Source organism: Choloepus didactylus, chromosome 2 (genome assembly GCF_015220235.1).
Source record: "Choloepus didactylus isolate mChoDid1 chromosome 2, mChoDid1.pri, whole genome shotgun sequence".
Classification (NCBI taxonomy): Eukaryota; Metazoa; Chordata; class Mammalia; order Pilosa; family Megalonychidae; genus Choloepus; species Choloepus didactylus.
Window position 1 is genome coordinate 247494164 of NC_051308.1, and position 13383 is coordinate 247507546.

Consider the following 13383-nt stretch of genomic DNA (forward strand, 5'->3'; position numbering starts at 1 on the left):
TATTTTGTAACTCCCGCCGCTTCCCCAAAAGGGCCACCAGCCGCCCTGCGCGGAGTTATGGCCCCCGCCGTCACTGATGGACTCATGACAAAGCCCAGGCCCCTCGGCTGACCCGCGGCAACTCGAGGCCCCTCACGGGAAACCTCGGCCACCCCGGAGGCGCGGGCAGGGCGCGGTTCAACGTTTTCCAGACGAGGAAGCGCCCCCCCCCCTGCCCGGGTCGACCCGCGGGGTCCGGGCCCAGGGTGCACACCCAGCCCCTCGGGGCGGCTGCGGGGAGGGGCCCAGAGCCGACCCAGCCCTGGGCTTCTGGAAGGTTCCTGGAGGCGGCCTCGGCTGGGCTGAGTCCAGAGGCTGTGCCGCCTGCTGGGGTGAGACCGGCGGGGACAAAGGCCAGCGAGGGGCGGGAGCGGCGCCGGCACGGACCCTGGAGGGGTGGGGAAGGGCGTCCTCCCTGCGGGCGGGCTGGGCCGACGCAGCTGCGCTGTAACGCGTCCGCACGACACGTGAGGCGCCCTTGCTCAAGGAGCTGTGGGCTTTCTAACGTAACTTGTTTTTGCCTTTTTGTATGCCTTTTCCTAAAGATGGCTCCCAAATGTCCTAAGCTTCAGAAGCCCCCAAACCTTCAGCGGGCTGAACGCTGGGGGCCAGCAGGAGGGAGGTGGGGTGCAGGGAGAAGGGTAAGGCCACCCACACACTGACAGACTCGGCCTGCGGTGGGGGGCCATGGGGGGCGGCACCCTGGCTTTCCGGGGCAGGGTGGGGCTCTGGCTCTCCTTTGTCAGGGGAAGTTGCTTCAGTCTCGCCTCCTGGCTGGGGTCAACGGAGGTGAGAGGAGGCTGCTGGGCACCCAAAACAGGAAGCGGCCAGGGCTCGCCTTGGAGGGTGGTGTCAGGGGCTCCCGGCCATCTCGGTCATCCCCCGGCCTCCCTCCTCCAGCCAGCAGGCCTAGCGCAGGCCCAGCCCCCTTCCTGGTCCTGAGAGCCACGACCCCGACCTGACCTCTGCCCTCCCAGGGCCCAGAACTGCCGACTCAACCGGCTCCTGTTGGAACTTTTTTTTTTTTTGGGGGGGGGGATCTTCCTGCTACCTACTGCTGGATTCAGAAGGAAACAAAGCCGAGGTCCCTCCTGGCGCTCACCTGTGGTGGGGCAGCAAGAGAAGAATTACCAGAGTGAGCGAGAAGGCGCGAGGACGGCAGGTGGTGACCGTCCCCACCAGAGTGCACAGGGAGGAGGGCTGGCGGGGTCAGTAGTGTCACCTCAGTTCTCACAAGCAGGTACCTTTGTCATCCTCATTTTCTCTACGAGGACTTTGAGGCACAGAGAGGCTCAGTGACTGGCTGAAGGTCACACAGGGCAGGGTTTGGGAGGCAGCTTGGCGAGTCTGATGCAGACTTGGGCAGGACACCGCGCCCGGGAGCGCACCGCCCCCCCACCCCGACCCCATCCTCTCCCATCGCCAGGGCTCCCGGGCCCCGCCCACTCAGGCTTGCCCGGGAGAGGCTGGAGGAGGGTGGGATGTGTGGCCAGCGGAGCCTGAGCCCCGGAGACCCCGCTGTCGTCCTGGAGCAGCGCAGAGAACTGGGCGCGCCTCCACCTTGCCACGGTTGGGGGACCCAGGGTGCCGACACCCTGGCCGGTCACCAGGGGGCGCCGCCTCCTGTCCCGTCCCCGACACTGCGGGGCCTGGGCTGGGCCCAGGCGCTCGGGCTCCCAGAATCCCCGAGTCTTCCCCTTTGCCCCAGGTGGGAGCCATGGGCTAAGGAGGGCGCTCCCGGAGCTTCTGCTGGGGAGCCGCTCGCCCTCCGAGGCCAGTGCCCAGGGGAGGCTGCCTGCGGGGAGAACGTGGCCGCCGCCCCAACTCCCTCGGCACCCGGGCATGGCAGGGACTGGCCGTGGGGCACCGGCCGGCAAGTAAAAGCAGTGAAGGGGCCGCAAGCGGCCACCACCCGGGCTGCCCGTCCCGCGGTGGTCAGCCCTCCCGGGGACCCTCAGGCCCTGGCTTTTCCCCGGGGCGGAGCAGAGCGACAGCTCCTCCCCCCGCCGGGCCTGCGGCCCACCTGGCTGGGGCACCTGTGCCAGGTGTGCCCGGCGGGCAGGCTCGCCTCTGGGACTCAGGGACCCGGTTTAGCACCAACTGCAGTTCAAAGCCTGCCAAGCACTCCGCCAACACCCCTCATTCCCAAGGCCAGCGCTTGGCATCCGTTTCTGTCAACTCCTTGCAGGGGATCTGGCCCCAGAGCCGGCCCCTCCCGGGCCTGCAGGGTGCTGGCCGATCACGTGGCTCCTGCAAGACAGCTGGCAGAGTTGGAATTTGCAAAGAACTCACGTGTCCATGAAAAGCAGATTTATTTCGGGGAGAAGTGGGGGAGGAGAAGGGAGACGGGCAAATCCAAGCTCAGCCTGCCAATCACTCCCACCCCGGCAGCCCGATTTTACAGCTCGGGGTCACCCGCCCCCGGAGCCACGCTGGGACTGTCAACTGTCTGCACAGCTGCTCCTGGAGGGAGGCAGAGGGGCACCCCTGGGCCGGCTGGAACACCAAACGCCCAGCGGCTGGGCAGGCCGGGGGCTCCCCAAGGCCCTGCGGGGAAACAATCAGCAGCCAGACCCACCCCCGCGGGGGGCTGCAACCCAGGAGCCCCCTGCTGCTGGACCAGGCGGATAATCAGAAAGGGGACAAGGGATGGGGACTTCCGAGGGGCGCCTCGGGCTCCGGCTGGAACACTGCCGACTGAGAGCACTTTCCTCAGCATGTGGGTCATGAAAATCACAAAGTTACTTCTTGCAACCTTACAGAGTAAGTGAGATTTTAAAAATCGTGTCGCTCAGCCCAGAAAGCAGGGGATGGGCGGCTGCTGTGGCCAGGCCCCCTGCCCTGCCTGGGAGAATGTCCTCAGGTTTTTGGGGAAGGGGAATGGGAAGAGGAAGCAGGCAGGGGCAGGGGCCCAGAAGAGTGGAGAGGAGCAGGGCAAACCCCAGCCTGGGCGACTGCTGGAGGCTAAGGGCACCCGGTGCCTCCAGAAACCGACCCGGCCCTCAAATAAGCAGCCACACCCATGTCCCTCCTGTCAAACTGCTTTATTACATCTTAAATAACAGCACAGTTTAATAGAGCATCTACCTGGCATCCAGCTTCCTGGCAGTACACTGACTTTAGAATCAAATACAAAAGGGCGGAAGGGACACAGGTGCCGAGGGAGCTACGAGGGAGGTCTTACACAGAGAGAGAGGAGGGTCCTCTGCCTTCCCATCACCCCCTGCTGCAGCCCGAGCCCGGTTTCGCACAGGGTGCTGCAGGGGGGACGGAGAAGCCTCAGCTGCTGCCACGGATGAGCAGTTTGGGACACGCTGGGAGGCCGAGTTAACAGAATGCTGCTGCCCAACGTGTGGCTGGAAAAGAAAACCCGAGAAATCTGCGCACGGCAGAAGTGACGTGCAAAATGCTTGTCCCAGGAGGGAGTCAGGCCACGGAGGCGGCAGGGCAGGGCCTGCCTTCCCTTCTCCCTCCCGCCCCAGAATCCACAGCAGTCATTCCAAACAGGACTGTTTTTTCCCCAAGAATAAATGGAAAGGAGTGACTTCTCGGCTACCAAGTGCGCAGGGCTGCTGGCCGCGTCCCGTGTGCGCCAGGCGGCAGCAGGGAATGGACAGAGCTGCAGTGGCGACACCGTGAAAGAGGTTATTTCTTAAAAGAAGAAAACATTGAAGGACCAGGTCCTGTGTGCACTCCGAGCGTTTCTACAGCATGCGGTTCTAAGAGCAAACCCACCCAGGAGGGCAAACCACCAAAGTTTTAAAAATTTAACTTAGAAAGTTTGAGATCGTTATTTTCAAAACATTGATTTGTACAGTGTTTCATACACAAATAGTTAACTGACAATCCAAGCACAAGACAGGCATCTCTCTTGAAGACGGGGGTCCTAACGTGGGCGGGGGGCAGGGGGCTTGAGCTCCCTCCCAATTCTCCGGGACGCCCAGGGTGAGACTGAACCGTAGCCGGGAAGGCAGCCAGGGGGCCCGATGGGGCACTTCCGGAGAAGGGGAAGGCTCTCGACTCGACTCGGCACGTCCACAGCACGTGCTCGGCACTGGACTGAACGTCTGCTCGGTGCCGTGTCTGCGCGACAGGAAATAAACCACGGGACTCAATGTACACAGCAGCCCCAGAGGGGCTGCACTGGCCTCTCCTTGCTCCACTACTGAACGTAAAGGAATATATTTTAAAAAGGAAATATGAATGTTCTCAACATCTTGCTACAGACACGACTTGGAATTTAGAAACTACTACAAGAGAAAACAAAAGTCCTCAACTTGTTTTGCATGAAAGTCACAAAACAGGATCACTGGTCTAAATTCAAATAAACTAGCGAAAAGCTGCGTCTGTTTCACAATTACACTCCAGTTTACCTTCTGGTTAACATTTTTATTATAGTATTTCCTTTTAAAATTCATTCAAGACAAAAAAGAAAACGAAGACGATGGTCCCGAAAGGAACGTGCGCTTCGGCTGCGGCCAGGGGCCCTTCCGCGGGAGTTGTGCTCTTGCTCAGCAGCGAGAGGAGGAGGAGGAGGCCCTGCCCTTCCGAGGTCCTCAGGGGTGCAGGGGGTCGAGTGAGCGTGGCCGCCGGGGTGTGCTGCCTCTGGAGCGCTCCGAGGGCTGGCTGGTCCTCCAGGCGCTGCTGCAAACACAGTTCACAGCGGTTCGAAGGGAAGTGGGAAGGCAGGCGAGCCCCTGGAACCAGGGCCGTGCTATCCTGGACGCGCTCTCCGTGGCCACCTCCCTGCACCTGCAGCCAAGGGGCGCGGTGCTCCCACTGCAGGGACCTTACTGCAATTCCAGTGCAACCGTGCGGTAAAGGGGCAGGAGTGGGGGTGGCACCCGCACCCACCCAGGGCAGTACCTGCGGCGTTAGTTCCAGATCTTCAGGAAGCTGTCCCAGGACCCCGTCGCCACGGCCATGCCATCGTCAGTCACGCCCAGGCAGCTGACACGGTTGTCATGCCCAGCCAAGACCCCTGGGGGCAAACCACAGGGCGGTCACTCGGCCGTGGAGGAGCCAGGGGGACGGCTGGTCTCCAGATGGAGAAGACCCCGAGTCCCACTGGCTGGGTCCCCACAATGCCTCGGTTAGCCAGGGAAGGACAGCAGGGAGGGGGGAGACTTTCCCATGTGGAAACTGAACTGAAGCACCTCCCCTCATAACAATAACCTCAGGTGAGCCCATGGTTGTCAAATAAAACTAAAACATCCTGAGGAAGTGACGTCTTCTGCTGAACCAGCAGCAAGACTTACCCAAAAAAAAGAAATTGGGGAGACCCAGGTAGGACACTCCCAAAAACCCCACAGTGGGGCTGGTTGAGATTCCCAAGAAAGAGGCACTGCCAGGTGCTCAGACCCTTAGAATGTGTTAATTCAGGGAACTTGGGCACAGAGCGCTGCAGCCACCTCGCAAGGACAGCGTGCGGCAAGTTCAGGAACATGTCTACGCCAACGGCAGACGCCCCACAGGTTACATCTGGCGGAAAGACAGAAGTAGTCATGTGCCAGGGGCTCGCGTGTGATGGTGGGTCAACACCTGCTATGGTGGCCTTTCTCAAAACAAAATGCGCTCGGGGCAGACAGGGTTCCCGGTTTTAGCAGCCAAAGCTCTGCTTCCGGGAGTCACGGGGCAGTGGGGTGGAGGCGAGTTCCAGCCTTGGTACCACACGAGAACCCAGGAATAGGTGTATTGCAAACACAGCTCAACCATCCAGAGCATCTACACTGACTGCTTCAATAACAAATGGAACAAAACCACACAATCACAAAAAAGCTGTTTTGACAATTCCCCTCTCAAAGCGATTCCCAAGGCTCTGGGCCCCCTGGGACCCTCGTGCACTCCCCGGATGGAGGGTGAGAGTGCGGACACGCTGCCCTGCAGGGACCGCGACAGCACCCATGGTCTCCACCTCCCTGCTGTTCCCTGGGACAGTTACCGGCCACCACGGGCAACTTCCCTCCAGAGGAACCCGAGGCTGCACTTCCAGCCCCCTCCCTCCGCCTCCCACACTCATCAGTGTCAGGCGGAATTAAGGATGAGTCACAGCTGGGTGCACAGCTCTGCTCCCAGAACTCGAGGAGGTGCCCGCAGGACTCGGTGCGTCCGGGCAGAGGCACTGGAGCGCGGCTCGAGGGGAGGGGAGGGGAGGGGAGAGGGGTGGGGTGCTCAAGCCGGCGGTGGGCCACTTGGGCATCCCCTGCCCCTGTGGCCAAAGGGCATCAAGGAGACAACTGAGCCCGTGCCCAGGCCCCACCTCTTATCCTCGTTCTGTGACTCCCACCTCAGTTTCTTCAACCCCAAATGGGGACAACTGCTCACTTCACAGGGCTTTTCTGAGGACTGTGTGAATTTAAACGCGAAGCGCTCAGAACAGGCATTGTGCCCAGTAAATGCTCAGAACCAGGCTCGTCATCTTACAGAGGGAGCAGCAGAAGGGAGAGGGGAGAGCACAGCAGGGACAGAAGGCGAAGCCGGGGGAGGAGTGGGAACGGCTCGTCCTCGTGGCCCCATCGGTCGGGACCCAGCGTCCATCAGTGGAGGAACGCGATGTGGTCCATGAGCGCCTGGGCTACCAGGTTCTGTGAAAAGGAAGGAGGTTCTGATCCCTGTGACAACTCAGATGGACACCAAGAACATCCTGTGGACTGAAATAAGTCACAAAGGGGCAGATGTTATATAGAAATATCTAGAATATGCAATTCATAGACAGAAAGCAGATTTCAGGTTTCCAGAGGCTGGGGAGAGAGGAATGGGGAGATATGACTTTATGGGTGCAGCATTTCCACATGGGATGTTGAAAAGTTTTGGTGATGGATGGTGCTGACAGTGGCACAATACTGGGTCTTAACTGGCATTGCTGAAGTGTGCACACATAACTGGTTAAAATGGAAATTCTGTGTTGTATATGTTACCACAATGAGAGGTACAAAAAGCCAAAAGCCAAACCGCTTGTCACTCAAGTCAACACGTCCAACCGTGAAGTCCAAGACCCCCCGTGTGTCACGTGACTTGTGTCCTGGGATGACTTCCGTGAACGTTCGGCCTTTGCACATGCTTTTAATGAAAGCCAATGACCACAGCCCACCAAGAACTCACCAATGCACGGCCGTGCCAAGGCGGTGCTACACTCGGCTTCAAAGAGAGAAGGGTCTCAGGGGCCACTGTGACTCGAGGTGTATTAGAAACTTAACCCGAGACGGCGACGCGACACCTTCACGCCAACGCTGGCTCCGAGGCCAGCTGCCAGGGCCCGACGCTACGGTGTGGGCTCAGGACAGGAGAAGCAGGGCGGGGTCCAGTGCAGGTCGTGAGTGGATGAAGCCCACCCAGATGCTGCCAGATGGCAGTGGGCACTCGCCTCCTCCCTTCTCCTCCCACATCTCTCCAGGTGAGCCTGGAACCTGCGGTGCCCACCCGGGGCCCATCACCTGCTTCCTGCCAGCTCGACTGGGGCAAACCCAAACACCTCAGCCAGTGCGGGTCGTGCCTGCCCCGGAAGGTCCCACCAGGCCCTAGCAGGCACCCACCTGCCCTGTCCGCTTTGAGCGCGTCCCAGACGTTGCAGTTGAAGTCATCGTAGCCGGCGAGGAGGAGGCGCCCGCTCTTGGAGAAGGACACGGAGGTGATCCCACAGATGATGTTGTCGTGGGAGTACGTCATGAGCTCCTGATCTGCACGGAGGTCAAACAGCCTGCAGGTGGCATCGTCTGAGCCGGTGGCAAATGCATTGCCATTTGGAAAGAACTTTGGGAAGAAAAAGCAAATCTAGACTCACGGAGGGACTCAGGGCCCCAGGGGCAGGAGCTGGGCTCCAGCAAGGACAGGACATGCCTGGAGGGACCCTGTGGAGTCTGCCCCCCCCCCCCCCAGACCACGATGTGAGGGGACGTGCGCATCACTCACAGCAGGCACGTCCCCCAGGCCAGTGGACCTCGGACATTGTGCTTTTCTCCCCCAAAGAGTTGATTTTATTTGCCTTTATTAACATTTTTGTGGCAGAATGTTCTGGAAATGGCCATTGCCAAGGGGAAGGGGCAGGTCCTCCCTGTAATGTGCCAGTACTAGGGATGGAGAGGGGCTAAGAAGGGAGGGAGAGGGACTGACAGGGCCGTGGCCAGCCCCCAGCAAATGAATGTGTCGCACCAGGTCCTCCTGGGGCCAGGCCCTGAGGTGCTGGGAGCACGGCCCACAGAGCGGAGGGTCAGCTGGCAGCCGGCCTGGCTCTGGGCTCTGACCACGGGCCACGGCCTGCAGTGCGTCCGCTGAGCCTTCCGCCTCCCCCGCCCCGCAGGGTCTGCTGTGCAGGAACATCCCCACAACATCAATCAAGCCCTGTCACAGTCTCCCCGGCTAGAGCTGCACGCTGTGACGTCAATGCTGGCTCACGGCAGGGCCGGGCTGGGTGCGGCACACGAGGGCAGCCTCACCAACACGGCTGTGGGGCAGCAGTAAGTGCCAAACACACCACTTCCCAAAGGCAGAGCAAAGCTCACCTAAGTGTCCTATGAAGTTTAGTCTACATCCACCTGTAAACCAGGTTATATTTGCAAGGAAAATGAGAGAAAGAACATGGAACCCAGAAAACATTCTGAAATTTGAGGACGCACCCTGAGGTTCTGCTGCGGGGCTGGTACTCACACAGATGGCGTTGATGTCGGACTCGTGGCCGGTGAATGTCTGCCGGCACATGCCTTCCCGCACATCCCAGAGTTTGGCCGAAGCGTCACAAGCACCAGAGACAAATAATCTGGTGTCGGGAGCGAGAGAGAGGCTCATGACGTCGCCAGTGTGCCCGGTGAAGGTTGTGGTCTGCTGGCCAGTCTCTATGTCCCACAGAGCACTGGGGCAGGAACAGATGACAGACGAAGGTCAGACTCACCTGATCACGTGACACACCTAAGACCACAGCCAACTTCGGGGCGTTCACTTACAACAGACTTGAATTCTGTAACCGACTGTACTCGGCAGGGAAACAAAGTGAGCAGCCAGCGAGCAGATGAGGCAGCCCCAGCTGCCTGGGACCCACCGCACTCTGTCCAGACCCCACCCGGCAGGGCCAGCATGTGGCGCGACCTCCCCGCCCTGGGGGTCCCAGGCCACAGTGCAGGGAGACGACCCTGGGGGGAGAGAAGGCTCAGGGCCATGCTGAGGCCCCGCCTCCCGTCCCACGCGACACGCGCAGGTAACCACAGGCTGCTGCCCGAGGACGACCCTGAAGGCACAGGGACCTGCAGTCGCCAGGCTGCAACCTACAAAGCCGCGGCCCCAGCACACAGTCTGTGCCACCTCGGCCTCAGCGGAACCTGGCGTGCCCCAGACTGTCTCAGTGTGAACCTCCGGGGGCCTCTTAGGGCCTGAGGCTGCAGGAAGGAAGCAAGACCCTTCCAGATGGCTGAGGAGAGTGGGTTATGAGTGAAGAGGTCTTCCCGAGGCTACCAGTCTAGTCCAGGCCTTCTGTAGCTCTGTGAAATCTACACGAGGGCAGTCTACACTACAACGAACCCCCTTCCTGGGGAGCGGGAGGGAGACGGAGCCGCCCTGGGCCCGACCACGTGACCGGGCATCTGGCGTCACCTCCTTGTGTCCCAAAAGACTAGGGAGAAACCCACAGAGACAGTTTCCGTCTAAGATATTTCATAACCTAACTGTCTAGGCACTTAAATGAAAAAACCATAGAGTTTATTTAAGGGGTCTTTCACCCCACAGTGAGAAGTCTGGTGTGATGCCCTGGGGCTGTGGCCCCTGCTGCTCCGTCTCTAGGCCACGCTGCGTGTCCACAAGAAGATGGTACCGGCACCAGGGACAGCGGAAGCACCCACCCCTACGGAATAGTGACCCTCACCCAGTACCGCTTTTCCAGTTTTCAACTGTTAAAAACTAAACTCGGAGCTTCCAAACCTAAGAACAGTGCAATGAACTCTTACCACTCACAGCTCCTCTGTGTTTAGAAGGTCAAGGATCTCCTTACACCCCTAAAACCCGGGACCCATGGTGCCCACGGCCCGCCCCAGCTCGACCACTTACCAGGTGGTGTCCCCGGAGCTGGTGACGATCTGATTGTCATCCAGGAAGCGGCAGCAGGACAAGTAACCTGCAAAGAGCAGACCCACAGGATGAGCCTTCTTGGAAACAGAGAAGAAAATGCTGGCAAAACAAGCATTCCTGGGAGAGCTATGCCAGCGCTAGGAGCAGGGAGACATCACATCAGCTCTCCTTGGCACCCCGCTTTCATGTGCAGTGAGGAACAAAGCGAGTTGGGATGGCAAGTGGTGGCTGCAGAGCCTGGGATGGTGGTCGGCGGTGAGACCAAAGAGACAGCAGGTCAGCCCAGCGCTGGCCCAGAGACCCCAGAGGGCCAAGCGCAGGCATCTGCTCGCTCTCCTGCCCGACAACCAAGGCTGGGGCCTCCTCTGTCACCATCCACCCACGCAGCAAGGAGGGCGGCGGGCCCTGGGAACGCATCTCACCCTCCAGTGACTTACAGAGTGTCAGGAAGTGAGCAAGCGTTAGAGAAGACACAGGACGCACAGTGGCAGGGAGGGCGGGGACACAGCATGCAGAGGCCACAGCAGGGAACAAGGCCCTGGGACCACACACACCTGGGACGACCCAGGAGTGCACTGGCGGCACCTGAGGGTGGAGAGGAGGGGTCAAGTCAGGTAAGGGCCTGTGGGTCACAGAAAGATACAGAAAGGGTTAACGAGCAGATTAAAACACCAGTCACACAGCAGTGACACGGCAGACACCAACTGGCGAGTGAACTGAGGTTTCCTACAGGCAGTGGCCGTGACAAGCCAGCAAGGAAATGGCCGGTGACTCTGAGACAGGCTTCCTGAGAGCAACACTGGGTGCTGCAGGGAGCTCCCCCCACCCTCAGAGGGGCCCAAGCAGCAGCTGCTCACAGGGCCGGGGAGGGCAAGCTCAAGTCCACCAACAACATACGGGAGTGCCAGTGCACTCGGGGCGGATCGCCAAGGCGTGCTGTAGACACAAGAGCTGGGACAGGCCGCGCCGGCCGCGCGTGCCCTGGACGGATGGCAGCTGAGGGCGCCTGTCCTGCCCCTGGCTCCCCAAAGGAAGCCCCGAGAGACTGCTGAAGTGACAGGTTACCCTTCAGGGGAGAAAAGGGGGACTTCAGCGCTCATTTTGTAACTGTAGTTTGAGCTTCCCAAACACAAATACAAACTGTACTTCTAATTTTAACAAGTCAAGGTTGCCAGTTAGGTAGGGAGTTTATGACCTGTTTTGTGCACTTCAAAGTACTGAGGGAAAAAAGTGACCAGTGAGAAAATATCACAGTTCTCACAATTTTTTTTATCCCAGAAAGAAATGGTGGAAATACACTGTTTAATTTAGTAATTTAATTACTGATCACCGTGTGCATGAAGCAGGGGGACGGAGACCGAACCAAACGCGGCCCTGGGAGTGGGCGGCTGGTGGGGAGGGGGCAGCTCCCTGCCCAGGGCACTGGGGACCCCAGCCCTGCAATGGGGGGCCCAGGCTACGGCACAGCTTGGCAGCTCAACGGCAGCCCCGAGTGCTTCCGTCAGCAGAGACCCGCTAGGGCCAGGCTGTCCCTGCACATGACAGTTTCTCACACACGTGGCAGGGATGGTCTCTGTGACATTTCCAGGGTGCGTACTTCGCGTGAACGCGTGGGCAAGTGCCCCATCCCCTGGGGAGGGCAGGCCTTCGACAGGCCAGAGCCCGTGCCGGGTGCCCTCCTGACAGTGCCCTGGGCCCCAGGCGGGTGGATTCTGAGGTTCTGGGAGCAAAGGGAGCCAGAGGAGGCCAGGGCCACAGCAAGCCTGACGCAGGCACCACACGCATTCATCAGCAGCCAAAGATCCCCGTGGGCTGCGCCTCCCAGAGCTGCCGGAAGAAACAGCCAAGCCTGGCAAGACGGACCCTCGGTGCTTCTCGTACACGTACGGCACGCACGGCTTCTGGGTGCACAGACAACCATAGAAAATGACCTTGTGGCCACCGCAGGGTGGCCCAGCACACTGACCCCCAGCCGACCCCGGCCATCTGGACCAGAACGTATCTCTGCACGCACCAGAGGCTAGGACAGGGGCACCTCCAAGCACATCAGCCCCTCAGAACAGGTTTCAAGAATAACCTGTGAGTGGGTCAGACACCCTGACCAGAAGTGAGATGTCAGGGCAGGTGTGCGTCCTCAATTATAGTTTAGTATAGTTCAAGCTCTATTTCACCAAAATAGAGCTCGGGAAGTTTCTTTATATATGAAATAAACTTGACAATAATGGTTTCATTTTGATAACTGTGAATTCACTCAACCATTTTCAGAGGGCATCCATTATTTTGTAAGACAGGATCTTAAAAGGCAAAATACCAACAAGACCAGAAGCCCATCTGTTTTCTCTCTGAAGTCTTGCTAAAAGCCTGGGAGCAGACTCTAAAGAAAGAACCTTCTGCTTTTTCCTTTGGCCGTTTATATTTTATGGAAACAAAAGCAACTTCCAAGAGCTTACCAACAGCCTGATCCCCAAAGCTGACTGAAAACAGTTCTCCCCTCCCACTGTTAGATGCGATTATTAAAGACTAAGTATTGCCTAAAGTTGTTTTTTGTGCAAAGAAGTTTTTAAGATTTTACAAGAAAATTTCTCCACCATGGTTTAATGAAGACTTTAAACTTGAGAGGTCAAATATTCAGCTAGTACTTACTTTTGCAAAAATTATAAATGTTCATACCCTCATTATACACATCCAAATCTGTCCCCCCAGCCTCAAAATGTGTCTCTTTGGTCAATATAGCAAGCTCCTTTCCAAAACACAAACTGGAGACAGGCCAGGAGACCACTGACCTAATCAAACGGACCCTCGAACCATCTGACACAGGACAGAGGCAACGAATCCTCAAATTGGTGGAACCCAGCAACCTTTCCCGTCTCTACGCCCTGATTAACGTAGACCTGACCTTAAGCTTACCACATCTTCACCTTTAGTGATCTGAAGCTGTAGAATACGCACAAGGTCTGAAGAAGGCCACAAGCACTCTTTCAAAGTCGTATGTTCAAGAAAGAAAGAAAAAGATACTCAATTCACAAAAACTAAAACTTCATGAAAGAAAAAAAATTTCTGAAATATTCCCTCTGATACCAGTTTTCTGTTTCAACAAATACAGTCTGACATTCACAAATCCAACAGCCTTTCATTAAAAGTGGAGGTAGATAATGCTGATTAGAGATAGAAAAGAAGCCAAACTTTAAGGAGGCACTGGAAACCCTGCTGTGAGCGTGCCCGCCACTACCGGCCGAGCGGCTGGCCAGTGCAGGGGAGCAGCAGCTCGACAGCAGCGACTTTCCCCCGAAAACA

At 58.3% G+C, this 13383-nt stretch overlaps 1 protein-coding gene across 2 annotated transcripts in view; it reads right to left on the bottom strand.

The window, feature by feature from the left end:
- Positions 1–3068: 3068 nt before the first annotated feature.
- Positions 3069–13383, bottom strand: part of GNB1 (G protein subunit beta 1) — a 32098-nt gene continuing 21783 nt past the window's right edge. Inside the window, exons 6-10 of one of the 2 annotated variants that reach the window (XM_037828809.1) lie at positions 10069–10135; positions 8683–8884; positions 7572–7788; positions 4906–5020; positions 3069–4680 (exon numbers count right to left, since the gene is read on the bottom strand). In XM_037828809.1, the coding sequence (XP_037684737.1) occupies positions 4914–5020; positions 7572–7788; positions 8683–8884; positions 10069–10135 (593 nt within the window). In that variant the 3' untranslated portion in view covers positions 3069–4680; positions 4906–4913. Of the gene's footprint in view, positions 4684–4905; positions 5021–7571; positions 7789–8682; positions 8885–10068; positions 10136–13383 lie in introns of both variants that reach the window. The other variant, XM_037828808.1, reaches the window with a different exon arrangement.